General features: G+C 45.3%; 1 protein-coding gene across 6 annotated transcripts in view; it reads right to left on the bottom strand.

Annotated features, from left to right (window-relative positions):
* sgsm2 (small G protein signaling modulator 2) overlaps nucleotides 1-26,563 on the bottom strand; it is a 220,574-nt gene that overhangs the window by 20,969 nt on the left and 173,042 nt on the right. For 3 of the 6 annotated variants that reach the window (XM_078422583.1, XM_078422577.1, XM_078422581.1), the window contains 5 exons: nucleotides 13,579-13,732; nucleotides 11,530-11,615; nucleotides 10,452-10,597; nucleotides 6,532-6,660; nucleotides 4,256-4,438 (listed from right to left, as the gene is read on the bottom strand). In XM_078422583.1, the coding sequence (XP_078278709.1) occupies nucleotides 4,256-4,438; nucleotides 6,532-6,660; nucleotides 10,452-10,597; nucleotides 11,530-11,615; nucleotides 13,579-13,732 (698 nt within the window). The remainder of the gene's footprint in view (nucleotides 1-4,255; nucleotides 4,439-6,531; nucleotides 6,661-10,451; nucleotides 10,598-11,529; nucleotides 11,616-13,578; nucleotides 13,733-26,563) is intronic. The other 3 variants (XM_078422578.1, XM_078422580.1, XM_078422582.1) reach the window with 1 other exon arrangement.

Below are 26,563 nucleotides of genomic sequence, written 5' to 3'. Positions count from 1 at the left end.
GTCCCGACCTGAAAGGTCGTGTGTCCACAAGCGTTTTAGCTGTACCTCGGTACACGTGACAACAGACTGACCGAGATGCTGCCTGACCCGCTGAGTTCCTCCAGCACTTTGGTTTTTTTGCTCAGGAATCCAGCTTCTGCAGTTTCTTGTGTCTTCAGCAGAGAAGGCAGGTTGCTCTGTTGACAGTGGGGTGGGGCTGTGAGCGGATGGATACGAGAGGTTCCACTGAGAGAAGGAAGGGCCAGTGAGGCAGAGATTCAACTTGCTCAGTTTCACTCAACCATTGGAGTTTAAATTAAATTGGTAGCAAACAGAAAGTAAGACCATGTGGACAATGCATCAATTCATGGGTTCTTGAAAAGCTAAAGAAAGACATTAACGAGGCCCCAGTGCAAATTTATACTGGTAGTGAAGAGAATTCAAGGTGAAGATTTTAGTATCTGATAACATAGGAACATGTTGTCAATAGACAATAGACAATAGGTGCAGGAGTAGGCCATTCGGCCCTTCGAGCCAGCACCGCCATTCAATGTGATCATGGCTGAACATTCTCAATCAGTACCCCGTTCCTGCTTTCTCCCCATACCCCCTGACTCCGCTATCCTTAAGAGCTCTATCTAGCTCTCTCTTGAATGTATTCAGAGAATTGGCCTCCACTGCCCTCTGAGGCAGAGAATTCCACAGATTCACAACTCTCTGACTAAAAAAGTTTTTCCTCATCTCTGTTCTAAACGGCCTACCCCTTATTCTTAAACTGTGGCCCCTGGTTCTGGACTCCCCCAACATTGGGAACATGTTTCCTGCCTCTAACGTGTCCAACCCCTTAATAATCTTATACGTTTCGATAAGATCCCCTCTCATCTTTCTAAATTCCAGTGTATACAAGCCTAGTCGCTCCAGTCTTTCAACATATGACAGTCCCGCCATACATCAAACCTCGATAACATCAAACAGTGAGGCACTATCGGCCCACAATGACCGTGCCAAACACGAGGCCAAGATCAACTAATCTCCTGCACCTGCACATGAGCCATAACCCCTCCATTCCCTGCATATCCACACGCCTATCTAAAAGCCTCTTAAATGTCACTATCATATCACCCCCGGCAGTGCGTTCTCAGCACCCACCGCCCTTTGCGTAAAAAGAAAAGTGCCCTGCTCATCTCCTTTAAACTTTGTCCCTTTCACCTTAAAGCTATGTCCTCTAGTCTTTGACATTTCCAGCTGGGAGAAAGGTTCTGACTGTCTACCCTCTATCTATGCCTCATAATTTAAAAAATATATATTAATGTTTTGCTTTTTTTTTTACACAGAACGCCAACAAATAGTACAGGACAGTACAAGACATATATATATATACCCCCCCTCCCCATCCTCAAGGCTAAAACAAAAACAAAACCAAAAAAAACGAGTCTGTGTGTTCAAATGTTACATGTTAGCAACAACAGCATACAAATATAAATAAATGATTATAGACAATAGACAATAGACAATAGGTGCAGGAGGAGGCCATTCAGCCCTTCGAGCCAGCACCGCCATTCAATGTGATCATGGCTGATCATTCTCAATCAGTACCCCGTTCCTGCCTTCTCCCCATACCCCCTGACTCCGCTATCCTTAAGAACTCTATCTAGCTCTCTCTTGAATGCATTCAGAGAATTGGCCTCCACTGCCTTCTGAGGCAGAGAATTCCACAGATTCACAACTCTCTGACTGAAAAAGGTTTTCCTCAACTCAGTTCTAAATGGCCTACCCCTTATTCTTAAACTGTGGCCCCTTGTTCTGGACTCCCCCAACATTGGGAACATGTTTCCTGCCTCTAACGTGTCCAAACCCTTAATAATCTTACACGTTTCGATAAGATCCCCTCTCATCCTTCTAAATTCCAGTGTATACAAGCCTAGTCGCTCCAGTCTTTCAACATATGACAGTCCCGCCATTCCGGGAATTAACCGAGTAAACCTACGCTGCACGCCCTCAATAGCAAGAATGACTGTGTAGACGATATTTTCAGTTAAAGGAAAAATCTTTAATAAAATCTATAAAAGTGTTCCAGGTCAGAGCGAAGTTTCCATGGGCCTTGCACCATTTATACCTGATCTTTTCCAGGGGTAATAAGAAGAGCACCTCCTTTAACCACTGCAAAAAGGATGGAGCTTTTTTTTGACTTCCAGTTAAAAAGAATAAGCCTGCGAGCAAGCTGAAGCATTTGCTTGTAGATTTGTAAGCTTACAGTTTGGGGGCGGTATTCCAAAGGTAGCTGTGTGCAAATCAGGATTTATAGTCTGTCGCAGATACGGGAGAACACCTCAAATATATTTCCCCATTAGCCGTTGAGAGAGGGACATGTCCAGAACATGTGTCCAACAGAGGCTGGGCTATGGCCACATCTAGGGCATCTAGGGTCTGTGATAGAAAAGATGCTGGCAAGTTTGTCTCTTGAATAATGAAGATGGTGGAGCACTTTAAATTGGATCAACCCATGGTGTCTACACAGCGACGAGGCATGTATACGAATTAAGCTCTCTCGCCACGCCTCAACAAAAAGCTCTACACCCAGGTCCCTCTCCCATGCCGTTTTTGTTCTGTCCCAGGTTATCCGTTTTAATTCCTGTATTAATGTGTAAATTGTTGAAACACGTTTCCTGTCAAAGGGGTCCAGCTCCAGAATAGTGTCTAATTGGCTCTTAGTGGACAGATGAGGAAATGAGGGAAACACTGTTTTAGCAAAGCTACGTATTTGAAGATACCTAACGAAATGGGATCTGGGTATATTATGGTTTTCAGCAAGCGTTTCAAAGGAAGTAAACGTCCCGTCAGTAAACAAGTCACAAAAATATACCAGTCCATTCCTATGCCGGTGGTGATATGAAAATGCAGTGTCTGGCATGGAGGGTGTACAAAATTGAGTGTTTGCCACCAGAAAAAAAAGCCTGGTGATACCTGGCAGGCTTACCTGACTGTCTACCCTATCTATGCCTCTCATACTTTTTATAAATTTCTCTCAGATCTCCCCCTCAGTCTCAGCCACGTCCTCTGGCAGATCGTTCCATACGCCCACCACCCTCCGAGTAAAAATGTTGCTCCCTCAGATTCCTGCAAAATCTTTCATCTCTCAGCTTAAACTGTGCCCTCTAGTTCTTGATTCCCCGACCCTGAGATGGAGACCATGTGCATTCACCCTGTCTATTCCCCTCGTGATTTTGTGTGCCTTTATAAGATCACCGCTCAAAGCCTCCTACGCTCCAAGGAATAAAGCTTTCGCCTGCCTGACCTCCGCCTAGAACTCAGTCCCTCGAGCCCTGGCAACATCCTCGTAAATCTTTCCCGCACTCTTTCCAGCTCAAAGGCATCTTATTTCTTCCGGAGCAAAGGCGCCCAAAACTGAACACAACACGAGAGCGGTGTGGTCTCATCAATGTGTTGTACAACTGCAACATAATGTCCCAACTTCAATACTCTTTGCCCTGATTGATGAAGGCTGGTAAAGAATTATCAGCCATTTCATAGGCAAGGTTTGGTCTGGCCCACCAATGCAAAGACTGTGCATCATACAAGTGCAGTTTAGGATCGGGTTGGCAAGTCAACACCAGCGAATCTGGAAAAGAATAACGTCTGTACCAACCTCGAAGGTTAATGGCAAACACTGGGGACTTTGCTAATCATAACTTGTGGACCAACAGCAAATATATCCAAGGTGCCGGGCCGAGATTAAATCCAACTAGCTCTCCAGTGCTTCAAAGAGTAGCTGCCTGCATTACCCGATCGGCTGATACGCCTTTCCAGCAGTCAGTCAGTGCGTGCTGGTGAAAATGTGAAAATAATAAAGAAATGGCACCGGTGGCACGGTGGCGCAGCGGTAGAGTTGCTGCCTCACAGCTCCAGAGACCCAGGTTCGATCCCGACTAAGGGTGCTGTCTGAGCAGTGTTTTGTACGTTCTCCCCGTGACCTGCGTGGGTTTTCTCTGGAATCTCTGGTGTCCTCCCGCACTCCAAAGACATGCAGGTTAATTGGCTTGGTATAATTGTAAATTGTCCCTAGTGCGTGTAGGATAGCATTAGTGTACGGGGATCGGTGGTCGGCGCGGACTCGGTGGGCCGAAGGGCCTGTTTCCGTGCTGTATCCCTAAAAAAGAAAATGCTGGAGACACTCAGCATGTCAGGCAGCATCTGTGGAGAGAAAAAGAGCTAGCGTTTCAGAGCCAAGAACTGAGATTAAAAACGGTAATGTTAAATTGGGAAGAAGGTACTTTACATCGTTGCTGATGGTGGAATCGCGGTGAATCAGATGCTGTACGTGGCTGTCTATGCTGCTGCCCGATGACAACTTGGCCAAGATGGCGGAGTGAGTTTCCCTGTCCCTCTGCTTGACAACCAGTTCACAAGCCTTCCACTCTGACATCACATATCTGTACTTGGCAGCTATGTCTTCATCCACCTGTGAGGCGAAAGCAGAGAGCAAGAAGTGGATTATAACCTTGCTTTTTAGACACAAGGTGCTGGAGTAACTCAGTGATTCAGGGAGCATTTCCGGAGAACCGACTGTAGATAGGTGGGGTTCCGGGTTGGGATTCATCTTTACACTAGACTGACCTGCTGAATTACTTGTGTACATAAATTCATAGGTTATAGGAGCAGAATATGGCCATTCAGCCCATCAAGTCTACTCCACCATTCCATCATAGCTGATCTTTCCCCCACATATACATATATATACATATATATATATATATATTTTTATATATATATATATATATATATATATATATATATATATATATATATATATATATATATATATACACATGACAATAACACACTCTTGGGCCTCTCTGCAAGTCTACTCTGCCATTCAATCATGGCTGATCTATCTTTCCCTCTCAACCCAAGTCTCCTGCCTTCTCCCCAAAACCCCAAGAATCAGTCAATCTTCACCTTAAAAATATCCACTGACTTGGCCTCCACAGCCATTTGTGGCAATGAATTCCACAGATTCACCACCCTGTGACTAAATAAATTCCTCCACACCTCCTTTCTAAAGGTGCTCCTTTCTGAGGCTGTGCCCTCTGGTCCTAAACTCTTCCACTGGTGGAAACATCGTCTCCACATTCATTCTATCCAGACCTTTCACCTGTTCAGTAAGTTTCAATGAGGTCCCCCCTCATCCTTCGAAACTTGCGGCTTTTTTTTTTACTCAGTCAAGTTGGGCCAACTCTAAATATTTTCTAGTCTCAGACTAGAGGTCATAACCTCAGGTATAAAGGCCGCACCTTTAGGAAGGAGATGAGGAAGAATTTCTGTAGTCAGAGGGTGGTGAATCTGTGGAACTCATTGCCACAGACGGCTCTGGAGGCCAAGTCAATGGATAATTTTAAGGCAGAGAGAGATAGATTCTTGATTAGTACGGGTGGCAGGGGTTATGGGGAGAAGGCAGGAGAATGGGGTTGGGAGGGAGAGATAGATCTGCCATGGTTGAATGGCAGAGTAGACTTGCAGAGAGAGCCAAGTGTGTTTTATTGTCATGTATCCCAGAGAGAACAATAAAATTATTAATTGCTGCAGCACAACAGAATATGTAAACATAATACACTGTAAACAATATAATAAACAATATAATAAACGAGAAAAAAAGTTTAGTGTGGATATATATATATATACACACACACACAAACCTGCATATATATATATGTACACATGCACACATAAAAAACAATAATAGTGCAATCTATGTAGTTCAGAGCGTATTGGAGGTTGTAGTGTTTGATAGCCTGATGGCTGTAGGGTAGAAGCTGTTCCTGGACCTGGACTTTACAATTTTCAGGTTCCTGTACCTTCTTCCCGATGGCAGAGGTGAAATGAGTCAAATTGATGGGCCGATTAGTTAATGTGCCGAATGGCCTAATTCTGTTCCTCTGACATGAAGTTATGAAGTTATGAAACGATGTTCTCTGACCGAAATAAAGGTTTAGGCAGAAGCCAAAGGTTATTGTGCCGACCCTTAATACTTAACAAAGCATCACCCTAACGAGCCAAAATAGCAGTGAGACCAAACAATACAACAAAATATAATTTAAAAAAACCAACATCATAAGTCAGAAGTAGATAAACAAAACATGGAAAGAAACACAAATATAGTCAAGAAACATCATTTCTGCATTTGTCAGTCATTTCTCAATGTTGGTCACATATTTTGTATCTTTCAAATATAATATTTTTGAACATTTTCTTGATATTACTACACTCTTTTAATTCGTTGTTGCAACTATTCCATCAATTGGCCCCTACATCTATATTTTTCACATTTCTCCTTACCCTCTTCTGTTCAAACATATAATTTCCCCCGAGTGGTTGGTTACCTGCTCTCCCTCACTGAAAACAAACCCTTGGGTACAGTCAGGAAGTGTTCTTTCATTTGCTCTAAACATCATTTGTACGTTAATTGCACTTGTAATCAGAGCTCTGTAGAACACGTAAGTGTGGGTTGGTGAAACTCTAGCAGTAAAGACATCATGGGAAGAGCTAGCCACGTACCTGGTCCATATCCTGCTTGCTCATCCCAAACTTGTAGTGTCCCAGAAGAAAAGGCCAGACATCTTTCCTTATCTCATGCTGGACTCCCCCATAGTAAACCATTCTCAGCAGCTCCAACTTTTTGTAATTCTAAAAAATGGAAAGGATAACAAATATTTATTGACACTTAACGTCCACAGTCAGATTTTGTTGCCATTCTTTGCAACCATCACAAATGCAAACTGAAGCAACAGCATCTCATCTTCTGACTTGGCACATCACAGGCCTCACAGCTTAATTCAATAATTTCACAGAACCATTTTTGCAAGATCGAATAGGAGACTGAGGGGCATTTTTTCCACTCATGTGGTGGTGGGTAGATGGAACAAACTGCCAGAGGGATTAGCTGGCAACAGCAATAAAAAGGCATTTGGACAAATACATGGATAAGAAAGGTTTCGTGGGATATGGGTCAAGTGCGGGCAAATGGGAATAGCTTCGATGGGGCATCTTGGTTGGCATGGGCAAGTTGGGTAGAAGAGCCAGTTTCCATCTTCTCCAGAGATGCTGCCTGACCCGCTGAGTTACTCCAGCACTTTGTGTCCATTTTTTTAATCCCTGTTTTTGTTCAACTTCTCTTCCCATTGCTGCATGATTCATGCCATCTGCAATGATTTTGCGTGTCTGTGTGTTACACCAGCAGTGGGCCCATAACAAAAATCCACACTCAAGGAACATAAAACAGTGGAGCCTAGTAAGTACAAGGAACTGCAAATGCTGGTTTTACAAAAAAAAAGGACACAAAGTGCTGGAGTACCTCTGCGGGGCAGGCAGCTTCTTTGAAGAACATGGACAGACAACGTTTCGGGTCGGAACCCACCTTTAGACAGTGCTGGTCATCAAACTATAACGTCCACTCTCTTCCCACAGAGGCTGCCTGGCCTGCTGACTATTTCATGCATTCTGATTTTATTTTATATTTCCAGCATCTGCGGCATTTTGCATCTCACAGTTTCAGCGTTGTTTTTATTTGGCTCCATTTCCACTCATCGTCCATGTGCATCTGCTTCAGATCAGATGCGATCCTTCACCCTGCTTTCCCAGCCAGCATCACCATCACTCGATCCAATCGTCCCCTCTTGGTCTTTACTTTAGATTTAGATTTAGAGATACAGCGCGGAAACAGGCCCTTCGGCCCACCGAGTCCGCGCCGCCCAGCGATCCCCGCACATTAAAACTATCCTACACACACTAGGGACAATTTTTACATTTTACCCAGTCAATTAACCTACATACCTGTACGTCTTTGGAGTGTGGGAGGAAACCGAAGATCTCGGAGAAAACCCACGCAGGACACGGGGAGAACGTACAATCTCCATACAGACGGCGCCCGTAGACAGGATCGAACCTGGGTCTCAGGCGCTGCATTCGCTGTAAGGCAGCAACTCTACCGTTGCGCCACCGTTAATACCAGACACAACTGTTTGCAAATGGGACTTACTTAGATAGGGCATCTTGGTTGGCATGGACGGATTGGGCCAAAGGGCCTGTTTCCGTGCGGTATGACACCATGAACACGCTGGATTTCTAACTTTGCTTCATTCTGATGAAAGCTCATTGACTTGAAACATTAACCATTTCTCCCGCCACTTATGGGCGGTCACGGTGGCACAGCGGTAGAGTTGCTGCCTTACAGCGAATGCAGCGCCGGAGACCCGGGTTCCATCCTGACCATGGGCGCCGTCTGTACGGAGTTTGTACGTTCTCCCCATGACCTGCGTGGGATTTCTCTGAGATCTTCGGTTTCCTCCCACACTCCAAAGACGTGCAGGTATGTAGGTTAATTGGCTTGGTAATTGTAAAAATTGTCCCTAGTGGGTGTAGGTTAGTGTTAATGTGCGGCGATCGCTGGGCGGCGCGGACCCGGTGGGCCGAAGGGCCTGTTTCCGTGCTGTACCTCTAAACTAAACTAAGTGGCGCAGTGAGTAAAGCTGCTGCCTCACGCCGCCAGAGACCCGGAGTTCAATCCTGAACTCCGGTGCTGTCTGTATGGAGTTTGCACGTTCTCCCTGTGACTGCGTGGGTTTCCTCCGGGTGCTCCGGTTTCCTCCCACATCCCAAAGACGTGCGGGTTTGTAGGTTAATCGGCCTCTGTGAATTGCCCCCTAGTGTGTAGGGAGTGGATGCAAAAGTGGGATAACATAGAACTTGTGTGAGTGGGTGATCGATGGTCGGCGTGGGCTTGATGGGCTGAAGGGCCTCTTTCTATGCTGTATCTTTCAACTCAACTCAATTCTACATGCTGCCTGTCTTCAGAACATTTCGAGAAGTTTTTAATGTTATTCCAGATCCACAGTTTCTTTTCACTTTTCCAAAATTGGGAAAAGCTGATTCTATTTCGCAGCACGGTGGCGCAGCGGTAGAGTTGCTGCCTTACAGTGACAGAGACCCGGGATCGACCACGACTACGGGCGCTGTCTGTAGGGAGTTTGTACGTTCTACCCGTGACCTGCGAGGGTTTTGCCCAGGAGCTCAGATTTCCTCGCACACTCCAAAGGCGTGCAGGTTTGGAGGTTAATTGGTTTGGAGTCATTGTAAAACTGTCCTTTGTGTGTGTGTGGGATAGTGTTAGTGTGCGGGGATCGCTGGTTGGCGTGGTGGGACGAAGGGCCTGTTTTCTCGCTGCATCTCTAAACTAAACTAAACTAAATTAAACTAAAGATGGTCACGGAACGAGGGAACAGATATTTAAAGTGGTGAGTGAAAGATACAGGGGGAAATGCAAGGGAAAAAAAACATTACATTGAGTCTGAAGAAGGGTCTCGACACGAAACGTCACCCATTCCTTCTCTCCTGAGATGCTGCCTGACCCGCTGAGTTACTCCAGCATTTTTTGAAATAAATACCTTCGATTTGTACCAGCATCTGCAGTTATTTTCTTACATTACATTGAGTGTGGTACTAAGGGAAAACAAGGGACACACATGACAATAAGCTAAACTGAACAGCTAGTTTGGACTTCAAAGGGGAATTAAGTAAGATGTGAGGACCACCAGTAAAGAGTGAGGAAAGGGATAGTTTGGATTATTCTGCAAAGACTCGGCAAGAACTTGATGGGCTGAATGGCCTGTTACCATGTTACAAGTCTATGATTTTATCCCCCCAATTTACTTTAATCCAGCAGGGTTCATTGACAACCGGCAGGATTTCATTTTATTTCGTTTTTAGTTTTAGACATACAGCTCAGAAACAAGCCCTTCGGCCCACCGAGTCCTCACGGAGCAGCGATCCCCACACATTAGCACTACCCTACACACACCAGGGACAACGCATATTTTATACCAAGCCGATTAGCCGACAAAGCTGTACGTCTTTGGAGTGTGGGAGGAAACCGTAGATCTCGGGGAAAACCCACGCAGGTCACGGGGAGAACGTACAAACAGCACCCGTAGTCAGGATCGAATCCGAGTCTCTGGCGCTGTATGGCAGCAACTCTACCGCTGCACCACCGTGCCACTCAGAAACAGTTGTACTCCTTTGTCTCATTAATTGCTTGGTTTGATCTTCAGTTTGCACAAGGTTTTAATGGGTGGCACGGTGGCGCAGCGGTAGAGTTGCTGCCATACAATGCCAGGGACCCGGGTTCCATCCCGACTACGGGCGCTGTCTGTACGGAGTTTGTACGTGCTCCCCATGACCTGCGTGGGTCTTCTCCAATATCGTCGGTTTCCTCCCACACTCCAAAGACGTGCAGGTACAGACGTAATTGGCTTTGTACAAGTGCAAATTGTTCCTAGCATGTGTAGGATGGTGTTAGTGTGCGGGGATCGCTGGTCGGCGCGGACTAGGTGGGCCAAAGGGCCTGTTTCTGCGCTGTGCCTTTAAACAAAACTAAACTCTGCCTTGGAGAGCCCTCCTCCCAGGCGCAAGTTCCATCCTACCTTTCTATCCTTCTCAAACTTATTCCAGACCTCTGCAGTCAGTCCACCCGAGGCTTCGGACGGCTTGTCGGGCGGGACGATGGTGTGGTTGACGAGAGCTGACAGATGTGTGCGGACCGTCGATAGGTGTCGGCAGTATGCCAGCCCTGGGTAGAGGAACACAAAGGCTTTCAGGACAGCTTGAGCATTGTCCAGGGTGAAAAGGCAGACATGCACAGATAACAGTGAAGCGATATTACAGAGACGCAAAATTCATTCAACTGAACCGTCAAGCTGAAGCGAGCATGATGGAGCCAGGATTAGATTCATAAACCCACACTGTCTTATATTTTAACATCAGGTTAGATTACTTTAGTTTATTGTCACCTGTACAGAGGTACAGTGAAATGCTGTTTGTTGCCTGCCATACAATCAGCGGAAATTGGGGCGTCACGGTGGCGCAGCGGTAGAGTTGCTGCCTTACAGCGAATGCAGCGCCGGAGACTCAGGTTCGATCCCGACTATGGATGCTGTACTGTACGGAGTTTGTACGTTCTCCCCGTGACCTGCCTGGGTTTTCTCCGAGATCTTCGGTTTCCTCCCACACTCCAAAGACGTACAGGTTTGTTGGTTAATTGGCTGGGCAAATGTAAAAATTGTTCCTAGTGGGTGTAGGATAGCGTTAGTGTGCGGGGATCGCTGGGCGGCGCTGAAGGGCCTGTTTCTGTGCTGTATCTCTAAATCTAAAAAATACTGTAAATGATTACAATCAAGCTGTCCACAGTGTACAAATACAAGCTAAAGGGAATAATGTTTAGTGCATGATGGAGTCCAATAAAGTCCGATTAAAGATAGTCCGAGGGTCTCCAATGAGGTAAATGGTAGCTGAAGACCGCTCTCTAGATTTCCAAATAAAGCACAGATCATTAATCACTGCCAGAACGCCTTACACTAATAATAGTATTTGATAATCCAAAGTGATGCTCAAACAGGGGATGATATTAATAAACACTTCACCAAACTGGGAAAAACATGAAACTAATTCCGTCTTTGCATGGTCTCCACTGAGTCAATCTCTCTGCTCCAGCAGTTTACTTACATCCATAAAATGCCCTTGAAACGATTTGCCTTTTCATATTCTCACAAAGCATCTTCAACGGGGTCCTGTGGGGGAATAAATAGCATCTGCTCATAAAGAATCATTTTCCTGTTCAGAGATAGAGATTGAGATACAGCGCGGAAACAGGCCCTTCGGCCCACCGAGTCCGCGCCGACCAGCGACCCCCGTACACTATCTCAGACATTAGTGCTGTCTGACTCTCGTTGCCACGGTGGACTGTTATTCAACAACTAACTGATTTAATTGTAAAACCGCTCGGAATGGTTTCCATTGGTTGAAGTGCTTTCTTTAAACACATTCTTAGGTAGAAACATGTTGCTCCAGTCCCAAACACGAGGTCGTTGCCTTTATGGCGTTACAAACGCGTTGGCACAGAAGGCCAAGTCAATGGATATTTGTTAAAGCAGAGATGGATAGATTCTTGAGGTTGCCACGGCAGTGGGAGCCTCGGTGGCGGTGGGGCCTCGCGATCGAACCGCGATCAACGGTCGACGAGCGCAAGGGGGGGAGGGGAAGACAATGAAGACACGGAGAAGGCGTGGGGGGGGGGGGGACCGCCATGGGGGACGGTGGTGCGGCTGAGCAAACCCCCGCTCGGCCGGAACCACTCGTCGGACCCAGGCGCCGTGATCCTTCCCGGGAGACGGTCCCACACAACGTGAGCCGCATTTCCTCGACACCCTTCACCTCCCTCCGAGACGCAGGGAGGCGTGTCCTGTACGGGCTCCTCCTCCACACCCTGCACTTCCTCGCCCTGGTCCACCGCCCGGACACTGAGTGGCGGTCGGTGTTGCCTTCCGGTCACGAGGGGGCCCCACGGTGGGGGTCCCTCTACGCAGGGATTCTGCCCCTCTCCATCGGGGGCCTGGGGTGGAGGGGCACTGCACCGAGGAGTCCCCTGCAACCTGTTCATTGCGCGGTTCACAGACTCGCCAGCCGCCTGCCACTGTTACGGGCTGGACGAGTCCCGTGTACCACGTGTACATGGAGTGTGTGAGTCTGTGTACCACGTGTACATGGAGTGTGTGAGGTTGCAGCCCCTGTTCCAGTATCTAAAGGGGCTGCTCCTTGCCATCTGGCTGCACTTCACACACCCACCATCCTCATCTGTGGACACCCTGTGCGTAGGAGAGAGGGTTGGGGTGAAGATGTCCTGGTTGGGTTGCTCCTGGGCCTGGCCAAGCTGGCCATCCGCCAGTCACGGCGCCAGGCGGAAGAGGGCTCTGCCCGAGCCGGCTGCCTGTCCCTTTTCCGGGGTCACGTCCGCGCCCGGGTGGCGTTAGAGAGGGACTACGCGCTGTCCACGGGCACCCTGGGGGGTTTCCGGGACCGCTGGGCACCGCGGGGGGTGGAATGTATCCTGGATGTGGATTGTAATATAATTGTATAATAGTTATCCACTTTGGTGGTAAGAACAGGAAAGCAGACTATTATCTGAATGGTGGCTGATTAGGAAAAGGGGAGATGCAACGAGACCTGGGTGTCGTAGTACACCAGTCATTGAAAGTAGGCATGCAGGTGCAGCAGGCAGTGAAGAAAGCGAATGGTATGTTGGCATTCATAGCGAGGAGATTTGAGTATAGGAGCAGGGAGATTGTTCCCGATGTTGGGGAAGTCCAGTACAAGGGGTCAGAAGAAGGGTCTCGACCCGAAACGTCACCCATTCCTTCTCTCCCGAGGTGCTGCCTGACCCGCTGAGTTACTCCAGCATTTTGTGAATAAATACCTTCGATTTGTACCAACACCTGCAGTTATTTTCTTATATTATATCTACAATCAGTCACCTGTGCCTGCCTTCTCCCCATATCCCTTGATTCCACTAGCCCCTAAAGCTCTATCCAAGAGACAGGGGAGGAGGCAGGAGAATGGGGGGTCAGGAGGGAGAGATAGATCAGCCACGATTGAACGGCGGATTAGACCTGATGGGCCGAATGGCCTAAATCTGCTCCTGTGGCTTATGACCTCTTGGCCTCTAACCGAGCACGTGTCAGTGTTTCGCGGGCGGTGCCGTGGACCTGTTCTCCTCACCTGTCCTTGCCACACGAGCAGCAGATGGGCACGTCGTAAGGAGACCCGCTGGTGGAACAGTAGAGGCAGGAGGAGCCTTGGCCGCACAGATCTCCCAGCTGCCATGGAAATTGGGAGCCGCTGTACCCCTGCATGTCCAACAACTCACTGGGATCTAGGGCAGAAGAGACAGAAAAGTTGACAGGCCGTTTAAAAGTGTTTTGTTTTTTTACCCCCCCCTGAAAGGCATGGTTTCACTGGCTGCTTGGTATCTGTATCGGCACCTGTGCCACTTTAGGAGAAAGGTTCACCGTGTCCACAATTTCTCCAGTATATTAAAAAAAACTCCAAAATAATCATAGGTCTGGAATCGAGCCAAGTTGCTTTAAAACTCAGTGTGGTCGGAGAAATGTTCCAACTTCTTTTGTTTTTCTACGCAACAAGACGTTAATCTGTGGAACACGTTGCCACAGAGGGCTGTGGAGGCCAAGCCAGTGGCTATTGTTAAGGCAGAGATCGACAAATTCCTGATTAGAACTGGGTGTCAAGGGTGACGGGGAGAAGGCAGGAAAATGGGATCAGGAGGCAGAGATCAGCCATGTTCGAATGGCGGAGTGGACTCGATGGGCCGAATGGCCTAATTCTACTCCTATAACTTGTGAACATAAGCTATTGTACCTTTAGCCATTGGAGCCCCAACCTTGGAGGAGGAGGCTGGAGGCAGATTTTGCGACTGGTGGCTTTCTTTTGCCCAAGAGCCTGGAGCCATGGGTGTTATCTTGGAGTCTTGAGATATCAGTACTACGGTAAGTATTCTGATTAGATCTCCCTGTTTCTATCCCACATGGTCCACACTTGCCCCCTCTTCCATACATTCAGAGTCACAAAAGGGGGGGGGGGGGGGTGGAGAGTGGACAATGCCCAATCTTTTCCCAGCTAGTGGAATCACAAAGTTGATCCATTGTGAAGTTTTCTGGTAGACAGTTCATAAGTCCATAAATGATATGAGCAGAATTAGGCCATTCGGCCCATCGAGTTTACTTTGCCATTCAATCTCTCTCTATCTCTCCCTCCTAACCCCATTCCCCCCCTACCTTCTCCCCATAACCCTCGACACTCCTACTAATCAAGAATCTGTCTTAAAATATCCATTGACGGCCTCCACAGCCTTCTGTGGCAATTAATTCCACAGATTAGCCACCCTCTGACTAAAGAAATTCCTCCTCATCTCCTTCCTAAAGGAACGTCATGTAATTCTGAGCTATGACCTAGACTCTCCCACTAGTGGGAACATCATCTCCACATCCACTCAACCCAGGCCTGGGTTTTGTATAGATAGAGCCAAGGGGACATAGGGCCAGTTAGCTGATCGCTACTGGGTCAGTAATGTTACTGCAATCTCCGATCCCTGGACTTAGGAGGAAGAGACAGTACAATGGGTCATGGCTGTTGTTCCTTATTCCAATCTCTTGACTTGACTCAAGCAACTGCAGATGCTCGTTTAAAAAAAAAAGAGGCACAATGTGCTGCAGTAACTGAGTGGGTCAGGCAGCGTCTCTGGAGGACAAGAATGGACGATGTTTCTGAAACATCGCCTGCCCAGGTCCTCCAGAGATGCTGCCTAACCTGCTGAGTTACTCCTGGCACTTTGTGTTCAATCTGCTGACTACCTGATACAAACTGTAAAGGTAGCCACAAAATGCTGGAGCAACTCAGCGGGTCAGGCAGCATCTCGGGAGAGAAGGAATGGGTGACGTTTCGGGTCACCCATTCCTTCTCTCCCGAGATGCTGCCTGACCCGCTGAGTTGCTCCAGCATTTTGTATCTACCTTCGATTTTAGACAATAGACAATAGACAATAGACAATAGGTGCAGGAGTAGGCCATTCAGCCCTTCGAGCCAGCACCGCCATTCAATGCGATCATGGCTGATCACTATCAATCAGTACCCCGTTCCTGCCTTCTCCCCATACCCCCTCACTCCGCTATCCTTAAGAGCTCTATCCAGCTCTCTCTTGAAAGCATCCAACGAACTGGCCTCCACTGCCTTCTGAGGCAGAGAATTCCACACCTTCACCACCCTCTGACTGAAAAAGTTCTTCCTCATCTCCGTTCTAAATGGCCTACCCCTTATTCTCAAACTGTGGCCCCTTGTTCTGGACTCCCCCAACATTGGGAACATGTTATCTGCCTCTAATGTGTCCAATCCCCTAATTATCTTATATGTTTCAATAAGATCCCCCCTCATCCTTCTAAATTCCAGTGTATACAAGCCCAATCGCTCCAGCCTTTCAACATACGACAGTCCCGCCATTCCGGGAATTAATCTAGTGAACCTACGCTGCACGCCCTCCATAGCAAGAATATCCTTCCTCAAATTTGGAGACCAAAACTGCACACAGTACTCCAGGTGCGGTCTCACCAGGGCCCGGTACAACTGTAGAAGGACCTCTTTGCTCCTATACTCAACTCCTCTTGTTACGAAGGCCAACATTCCATTGGCTTTCTTCACTGCCTGCTGAACCTGCATGCTTCCTTTCATTGACTGATGCACTAGGACACCCAGATCTCGTTGAACTCCCCCTCCTCCTAACTTGACACCATTCAGATAATAATCTGCCTTTCTATTCTTACTTCCAAAGTGAATAACCTCACACTTATCTACATTAAACTGCATCTGCCATGTATCCGCCCACTCACACAACCTGTCCAGGTCACCCTGCAGCCTTATTGCATCTTCCTCACAATTCACACTACCCCCCAACTTAGTATCATCTGCAAATTTGCTAATGGTACTTTTAATCCCTTCGTCTAAGTCATTAATGTATATCGTAAATAGCTGGGGTCCCAGCACCGAACCTTGCGGTACCCCACTGGTCACTGCCTGCCATTCCGAAAGGGACCCATTTATCCCCACTCTTTGCTTTCTGTCTGTTAACCAATTTTCTATCCATGTCAGTACCCTACCCCCAATACCATGTGCCCTAATTTTGCCCACTAATCTCCTATGTGGGACCTTGTCGAAGGCTTTCTGAAAGTCGAGGTACACCACATCCACTGACTCTCCCTTGTCAATTTTCCTAGTTACATCCTCAAAAAATTCCAGTAGATTTGTCAAGCATGATTTCCCCTTCGTAAATCCATGCTGACTCGGAACGATCCCGTTACTGCTATCCAAATGCTCAGCAATTTCGTCTTTTATAATTGACTCCAGCATTTTCCCCACCACTGATGTCAGACTAACTGGTCTATAATTACCCGTTTTCTCTCTCCCTCCTTTCTTAAAAAGTGGGATAACATTTGCTATTCTCCAATCCACAGGAACTGATCCTGAATCTATAGAACATTGAAAAATGATCTCCAATGCTTCCACTATTTCTAGAGCCACCTCCTTAAGTACTCTGGGATGCAGACCATCAGGCCCTGGGGATTTATCAGCCTTCAGTCCCATCAGTCTACCCAAAACCATTTCCTGCCTAATGTGGATTTCCTTCAGTTCCTCCATCACCCTAGGTTCTCCAGCCCCTAGAACATTTGGGAGATTGTGTGTATCTTCCTCAGTGAAGACAGATCCAAAGTAACGGTTTAACTCGTCTGCCATTTCTTTGTTCCCCATAATAAATTCCCCTGCTTCTGTCTTCAAGGGACCCACATTTGCCTTGACTATTTTTTTCCTCTTCACGTACCTAAAAAAACTTTTGCTATCCTCCTTTATATTATTGGCTAGTTTACCCTCGTACCTCATCTTTTCTCCTCGTATTGCCTTTTTAGTTAACTTTTGTTGCTCTTTAAAAGAGTCCCAATCCTCTGTCTTCCCACTCTTCTTTGCTATGTTATACTTCCTCTCCTTAATTTTTATGCTGTCCCTGACTTCCCTTGTCAGCCACAGGTGTCTCTTACTCCCCTTAGAGTCTTTCCACCTCTTTGGAATAAATTGATCCTGCAACCTCTGCATTATTCCCAGGAATACCTGCCATTGCTGTTCTACCGTCTTCCCTGCTAGGGCCTCCTTCCAATCAATTTTGGCCAGCTCCCGCCTCATGCCTCTGTAATCCCCTTTGCTATACTGCAATACCGACACTTCCGATTTTCCCTTCTGCCTTTCCATTTGCAGAGTAAAACTTATCATGTTGTGATCACTGCCTCCTAATGGCTCTTTTACCTCTAGTCCCCTTACCAGATCAGGATCATTACACAACACTAAATCCAGAATTGCCTTCTCCCTGGTAGGCTCCAGTACAAGCTGTTCTAAGAATCCATCTCGAAGGCACTCTACAAACTCTCTTTCCTGGGGTCCATTTCCAACCTGATTTTCCCAGTCTACCTGCATGTTGAAATCTCCCATAACCACCGTAGCATTACATTTTTGACACGCCAATTTTATCTCCTGATTTAACTTGCACCCTAAGTCGAGGCTACTTAACCAGCATCTGCAGTTTTTTCCCAGCACGAACTGTAAAGGGGTCTTTTGGAGCTTACTCTGCTCATTCTCACTGAAGGCGCTGCCTACGTTGGGACAGTCGCTTGGACACCAAGGTGACCTTTTGTTTTTTTTGTCAACGCGCACACGGAGAAAGCTGGCAAGCTAATCACATTTGAACGTTCAAACCAAATGCCCTTCAGATTGAAAATCCCAATATCCCAAGGGCGGTCGATCAAGCCGACGGCTCACTGTGGACATGGTAACTTTATCAATCAGTGGGGATCCACATCAGAGTCCAATGTGGGGATTCATTTCAGCGGTCCAATTAGTGCGCACTTATCTCCTGACTGAAACTTCAGATGGGATTATTTACCCAGGGATGATTTACCAGAATGACCCCAGGGATGAGTGGGTTAACATATGATGAGCGTCTGTCGGCACTGGGCCTGTACTCGCTGGAGTTTAGAGGAATGAGGGGGGACCTCATTGAAACTTACCGAATAGTGAAAGGCCTGGATAGAGCGGATGTTTCCACTAGTGGGAGAGTCTAGGACCAGAGACCATAGGCTCAGGACGTACCTTTAGAAAGGAGATGGGGAGGAATTTCTTTAGTCAGAGGTTGGTGAACCTGTGGGATTCATTGCCGCAGCGGGCTGTAGAGGCCAGGTCAGTGGATATTTTTTGTAAGGCAGAGATTCTTTTTTTTTAATTTAAAAAAAAATATTTTTATTTTTGAAAAGCATATGTACAAATAGAAATAAAAGACAAATTTGTTACAAAGTTCTTACATAGCTTCAATTTTTAAATTTTTAAAGAGAGAAAATAAAAAATAAAGAAGAAAGAAAAAAAAACTATAAACTATTGGAAAGAGAGAATAAGAGAATTTAAAAAAAAGATATAACTATAAAAATTAAAGGGGGTAGATCCGGGAGACAATAACCACAGTTGTACATCCAACCCTTAACTCAAGTTTCAACTTTTAATTTTTAATTTTTATTTTAGTCCTGTGCCAAACCCATTTACTTTTCTAAAAATTCAATAAATGGAGACCATATTTTAAAAAATAACTCAGGTTTGTCAATTAAGGCAAATCTTATTTTTTCCAAATGCAGGGTCTCTGTCATTTCCATAGTCCACATTTTAATTGTGGGGGTTATTGGTTTTTTCCAAAATTTAAGTATTAATTTTTTCGCAGTTATTAAACTGTAATCAAGAAAATGTACCTGACTTGTTGTAAAGTTTGTAGTATGTTCTGATAATCCTAATATGATTAATTTTGGATCCATATCCAATTGCTTGTTGATAACTTTAGAAACTATTTAAAAAATCTCCAACCAGAAATTTTGCATTTTTATACAAGTTACGAAAATATGAGTTAAATTAACTTCTTGAAATTGACATTTATCACAAATAGGAGAGATACTAGGAAAAATCCTATTTAATTTTGTCTTCGAATAATGTAATCTATGTATTATTTTAAATTGTATTAAGGAATGTCTAGTATTTAATGAACATTGGTGTATATGTTGTAAACTTTCATCCCATATATCTTGCATTATGAGTTGATTCAATTCGTCCTCCCATGCTCGTCTATAAGATTCTGATGACGGAATGTCAGTGTCTAGGAGAGTATTATAAATAAAGGATATTAATTTATTTGAATTATAATGTCGATTCAGGCATACATCAAGAGTTTCTGGACCTCTAAACTTATATTCTTGCATGTATAATTTTATATAATCTCTAAGTTGTAAATATCTAAAATAATTATTAACATGTAATCCGTACTTCTGCTGTAAATCCTGAAAAGAAAGAAAAGTTCCCTTATGATAAAGATCTCCCACCCTTTTAATTCCATAACTTTTCCATTGAGCAAATCCTCTATCTAAGACAGACGGTTTAAAAGAAGGGTTATTCGCAATAGGAAGGAAAGCAGATAATTTACTCAATTTTAAAGTAAGATTATCCAGGTACGGATAACACTGTGTATAATGGGATTACCTCCATATGTTTTTTAATTTAAATTTATTGGAGCTAAGAGGATCGCACCAATATCAAATGGTAAACAATCCTCTTTCTCCATCTTTAACCAATCCGGTTGTTGATCAGTATCATCCAACCAGCAGGTTATATTTTTAATATTAACCGCCCAATAATAAAATAAGTTAGGTAAGGCAATTCCTCCATTAGTTTTAGACTTACATAGATGTATTTTATTTATTCTATGAGTCTTGTAATCCCAAATAAAATTAGTAACAATTGAATCAATTAAAAAAAAAACATTTTTGGAAGATAGATCGGAATTGCTTGAAATAAGTATAGTAGCTGTGGGAGAAAGATCATCTTTATAAGGCAGAGATTCTTGATTAGTACGGGTGTCAGGGGCTATGGGGAGAAGGCAGGAGAATGGGGCCGAGAGGGAAAGACAGAGCAGCCATGATTGAATGGCAGGGTAGACTTGATGGGCCGAATGGCCTAATTCTGCCCCGACAACTTATGTACTCATGAACTTATGAACTATTCTTGCATGGACATGGAGCAGAAACAGCTTCAGACTTTGCCACTGTAACTGCAATGGTTGAGCAGCTTCCAATATCCGGTGGAAAAGCTCACTGGACGTGGATGAATCGCACACCAGAAAAGAATCAACGTTGCAGAAGGTGCTGTGGAAACTCCAACGTTGAACCACTGAATATCATAACAGCAGTAATAGAAAAAAACTTGCAAAGTGCTGAATTTTAAATGCCAATTAGAACATGATGCCCCCCAACCATCTAACGTGATGTGCAAAAAATCATGCCGATTCTCTAGAAGTTTAGAATTTAATCTCTTATTAAATGAAAAAGAGTTATAATTAGATGGAGTGGCAAATAAAAGATGGAGGCACAGAGTCATACAGTGTGGAAGCAGGCCCTTCGGCCCAACTTGCCCACCCTGGCCAACGTGTCCCAGCTACACGAGTCCCACCTTCCTCCAAACCTGTCCTATCCTTGTACCTGTACAACTGTTTCTTAGATCTTCCTGCTTTGCCTAACAAAATGTTGAAGGTGTGATATGCAACACACTTTTAAGTGCGAGAATGCACGAGGGAATCTACAATAACAACTGTGACTCGATAAGAAAGTAAGAAACACCTTCGGAAATTTAAGATGCGACTTTAAATCATTACATTTTAAAAAGATTTGTGTCATCACACAAATGTTTGCCAATAGTGAGCAAATTCTAGTGCCACGTGGTTGGCCTCTGTGAGATCCTTTACAGTGCGTGTGTCATGCAGCATGTCACAGCTCAGGAGATGTTCCACAGTCCACACTCGCAGTCTGCCTCATCTTCAGTGTATCCCCACTTCAGCATGTTCCATTTGCTCCTCCCCACGCCTGCCTGCAGTCTGTTGAGACTGCGCCAGGTTGTCCACGGTTGGTCGGCACCTGGTGGGAGTTTCTCAGAGGGTTCGATTGCCGTGTGAGTGTCTTCCGGAGATTTCTCTAGTCTCTCGTCCCAGAATGATTGCATTATAAATATAACCTAAATAAATCCTACGTTTTCTCATAAAACAAATGCCTAAATCGTCACTCAGCGGACATCAAGCTGAATGACTTGTGAGCACAAGTGACATTCTATTTGCTCTATGTAGAACTGCACCATCTAAATGCGAACAGGGCTCAAAGCCTGCACTAATCACATTTCTGCAGGCGGTTCACCGATGCAATTATTTATGGTGCTACAACCAAAAAAGAAAAGAAAAAAAGGTTAAATAAAACGATAGCGATGACATGTTTTTGTTGCAATTTTATCGCATAAAGCTTTTAAAGTTGTGCACGGGGCATGCTTTAGTGAAACTAACTCAAAGCAGCAAGATTCGGCGTTGATACGAAGTAAAATTGAGGACTGTTATAATTTTGGCGCACCGTGATGTGCATTATAAATTCTGGTAATCAACTCCAATATGATCAAGTTTGTCATGTGAATTCTGTTGAATTTCATCCATGCATCAGCAACAAGTGAACACAGTTAGCAAAACATAAGGAGAATTTTAATTCCTGCCATCTCATATTGAAAGTAGACATCTTGGAGTGATTACAAAGAGGTGGGTTTGTCCCAGTTCAGAAGGCAGCTGTAACATGCTTCAGTTTGACACTGACCAGGATGCCATCTGCACTCTTTATAGACTCGGGAAGCACCCCCGTTATCTGCATTGCCATCGCAACCCCTCTCCCAAGACCCTTCCCCCTTCCCCAATTTCCATCGCCCCCTCACTCCGGTGCAAAAGGAAGCACAGAGCCATAAGATTTCACATGCAGCCAGGCAACGAAACCTTGGAGAAATGGAATAGGAATAACGGTTGAGATGGGAGAGAGAGAAAGAGAGTGGGAGAGAGAGAGAGAGAGAGAGGGATGGCATTAATGTAATGTCAGCCATGACTGCAACAAAACTACACTTAAGATGACTAAGAGAAACTCAGGGACTGGGAGCAAGACAAGGCAGGCAGAATCGAGTCACTGAGTGTAAAGTTAGATACAAACAAACAACGGAACAAAAAGTAAAATGCTCTTCACCTTAATTCTTCAGGAATCAGTTGACCGGCGTATCATTTATTGCAGCTTCTCAATGGTTTTGAGTTAGAAAAATAAATTTCAGTGTGTATGGCGTGAAATTTAAAGGAATGTTATTCTTTTGTTTTACTTTTTGTCTGGGGGGTGGGTGGGTGGGTGGGTGGGGAGTGTGGTAAGAGACCTGGTGTTATCAGAACCTCACAGAACCTAAAGAAAAAAAAAAAGTGAGACCTGATGAAAGGTTGTCTGAGAAATTGAGAAACCAATATAAGATTAATCACCTGGTGAAGAATTACAGTGAACAGCATCTCGGTGACTCTGAGGGTTTTTTTTTTTTTTTTGTGTGTGGCCACATGCACAGTTCAAGCATGTTGCAAAAGATTAAAAGCAACAGTGAGCAAAATGGGATACAACAGTGTTGTCATTACCTTGAAAAACTATTGCCAGCGAGCCTGGGGTGCCACGATCACATAGGATGGAGGTTTTGTGGACCTTAGTACACCAGCTGCCCAGCTCCTTGTCCCACACTCAACCCACTCCACAAACTATTGATGGGATATGCAGGCCTGGTTTGGGAACGGCTCCATCCAAGACCGCGAGGAATTGCAGCGGATTGTGGACGCAGCCCAGACCATCACGCAAACCAACCTCCCTTCCATTGACTCCATCTACACCTCGCGCTGCCTCGGCAAGGCCAGCAGCATCATCAAGGACCAGTCGCACCTTGGCCACTCCCTCTTCGCCCCTCTCCCATCAGGCTGGGTGTGCAGAAGTGTGCAAACGCACACCTCCAGATTGAGGGACACTTTCTTCCCAGCTCTTCATCAGGCAACTGAATCATCCTACCACAACCAGAGAGCAGATCTGAACTACTATCTACCTCTTTGGAGACCCTCGGACTATCCTTGAATGGACTTTGCTGGCTTTATCTTGCACTAAACATTAGACAATAGACAATAGGTGCAGGAGTAGGCCATTCGGCCCTTCGAGCCAGCACTGCCATTCAATGTGATCATGGCTGATCATTCTCAATCAGTAAACCTTGTTCCTGCCTTCTCCCCATACCCCCTGACTCCGCTATCCTTAAGAGCTCTATCTAGCTCTCTCTTGAATGCATTCAGAGAATTGGCCTCCACTGCCTTCTGAGGCAGAGAATTCCACAGATTCACAACTCTCTGACTGAAAAAGTTTTTCCTCATCTCCGTTCTAAATGGCCTACCCCTTATTCTTAAATATTATTCCCTTATTATTATTCATTAATAAATATTATTCATTATTCCCTTATCATGGTATACACGTAAATGGATCGATTGTAATCATGTATTGTCTTTCTGCTGACTGGAAGGCACGTTACAAAAGCTGCTCACTGTACCTCGGTACACGTGACTATAAACTAAACTAATTGAATTGGAAGAGACTGAAATAACACTGTCAGCTGGTGGAAACCAGATTAATGCAATTAAATGAAAATTCACCTGTCCGCTAATAGAAAAAGTATATAACATTCGATTCATGGCTTTCTTTAAGAAAAAAATTATTTTTGGTGAAATTTGCGATGGAGCCAGTGAGCTTGGGGAGGGGAAGCACACAGTCATATTTTGATAGAGCCATAGAGCATGGAAACAGGCCCTTCTGCCCAAATTATCCATGTTAACCAAGCTGCCCTGCAAGTTGAATCAGGAGCTAAAATTGGCATGTCGCAAATGTAATGCTACGGTGATCATGGGAGATTTCAACATGCAGGTAGACTGGGAAAATCAGGTTGGTAATGGACCCCAGGAAAGAGAGTTTGTGGAGTGCCTCCGATTCTTAGAACAGCTTGTACTGGAGCCTACCAGGGAGAAGGCAATTCTGGATTTAGTGTTATGTAATGAACCTGACCTGATAAGGGGACTTGAGGTAAAAGAGCCATTAGGAGGCAGTGAACACAATATGATAAGTTTTACTCTACAAATTGAGAGGGAGAAGGGAAAATCGGAGGTGTCAGTATTACAGTATAGCAAAGGGGATTACAGAGGCATGAGGCAGGAGCTGGCCAAAATTGACTGGAAGGAGGCCCTAGCAGGGAAGACTGTGGAACAGCGATGGCAGGTATTCCTGGGAATAATGCAGAAGTTGCAGGATCAATTTATCCCAAAGAGGAGGAAAGATTCTAAGGGGAGTAAGAGGCACCCGTGGCTGACAAGGGAAGTCAAGGACAACATAAAAATAAAAGGGAAGAAGTATAACATAGCAAAGAAGAGTGGGAAGCCAGAGGATTGGGACTCTTTTAAAGAGCAACAAAAGTTAACTAAAAAGGCAATACGGGGAGAAAAGATGAGGTACGAGGGTAAACTAGCCAATAATATAAAGGAGGATAGCAAAAGCTTTTTTAGGTATGTGAAGAGGAAAAAAATAGTCAAGGCAAATGTGGGTCCCTTGAAGACAGTAGCAGGGGAATTTATTATGGGCAACAAGGAAATGGCAGATGAGTTGAACCGGTACTTTGGATCTGTCTTCACTAAGGAGGATACAAACAATCTCCCAGATGTTCTAGTGGCCAGAGATCCTAGGGTGACAGAGGAACTGGAGGAAATCCACATTAGGCAGGAAAAAGTTTTGGGTAGACTGATGGGACTCAAGGCTGATAAATCCCCAGGGCCTGATGGTCTGCATCCCAGGGTGCTTAAGGAGGTGGCTCTAGAAATTGTGGACGCATTAGGGATTATTTTCCAATGTTCTATAGATTCCGGGTCAGTTCCTGTGGATTGGAGGGTAGCTAATGTTATCCCACTTTTCAAGAAAGGAGGGAGAGAGAAAACGGGAAATTATAGACCAGTTAGTCTGACATCAGTGGTGGGGAAGATGCTGGAGTCAATTATAAAAGACGAAATTGCGGAGCATTTGGATCGCAGTAACAGGATCGTTCCGAGTCAGCATGGATTTACGAAGGGGAAATCGTGCTTGACTAATCTACTGGAATTTTTTGAGGATGTAACTAGGAAAATTGACAGGGGAGAGCCGGTGGATGTGGTGTACCTCGACTTTCAGAAAGCCTTCGACAAGGTCCCACATAGGAGATTGGTGGGCAAAATTAGAGCACATGGTATTGGAGGTAGGGTACTGACATGGATAGAAAGTTGGTTGACAGACAGAAAGCAAAGAATGGGGATAAATGGGTCCCTTTCAGAATGGCAGGCAGTGACCAGTGGGGTACCGCAAGGCTCGGTGTTGGGACCGCAGCTATTTACAATATACACCAATGACTTGGATGAAGGGATTAAAAGTACCATTAGCAAATTTGCCGATGATACAAAGCTAGGTGGCAGTGTGAACTGTGAGGAAGTTGCAGGGTGACTTGGACAGGTTGTGTGAGTGGGCGGATGCATGGCAGATGCAGTTTAATGTAGATAAGTGTGAGGTTATCCACTTTGGTGGTAAGAATAGGAAGGCAGATTATTATCTGAATGGTGTCAAGTTAGGGAAAGGGGACGTACAACGTGATCTGGGTGTCTTAGTGCATCAGTCACTGAAAGGAAGCATGCAGGTACAGCAGGCAGTGAAGAAAGCCAATGGAATGTTGGCCTTCATAACAAGAGGAGTTGAATATAGGAGCAAAGAGGTCCTTCTGCAGTTGTACAGGGCCCTAGTGAGACCGCACCTGGAGTACTGTGTGCAGTTTTGTTCTCCAAATTTGAGGAAGGATATTCTTGCTTTTGAGGGCGTGCAGCGTAGGTTTACTAGGTTAATTCCCGGAATGGCGGGACTGTCATATGTTGAAAGTCTGGAGCGACTAGGTTTGTATACACTGGGATTTAGAAGGATGAGAGAGGATCTTATCGAAACATATAAAATTATTAAGGGGTTGGACACGTTAGAGGCAGGAAACATGTTCCCAATGTTGGGGGGGGTCCAGAACCAGGGGCCACAGTTTAAGAATAAGGAGTAGGCCATTTAGAACAGAGATGAGGAAAAACTTTTTCAGTCAGAGAGTTGTGAATCTGTGGAATTCTCCGCCTCAGAGGGCAGTGGAGGCCAATTCTCTGAATACA

Source organism: Rhinoraja longicauda, chromosome 26 (genome assembly GCF_053455715.1).
Source record: "Rhinoraja longicauda isolate Sanriku21f chromosome 26, sRhiLon1.1, whole genome shotgun sequence".
Lineage (NCBI taxonomy): Eukaryota > Metazoa > Chordata > Chondrichthyes > Rajiformes > Arhynchobatidae > Rhinoraja > Rhinoraja longicauda.
Note: the sequence above shows the minus strand (reverse complement) of the source record. Positions and strands in the feature narration are given on the sequence as shown.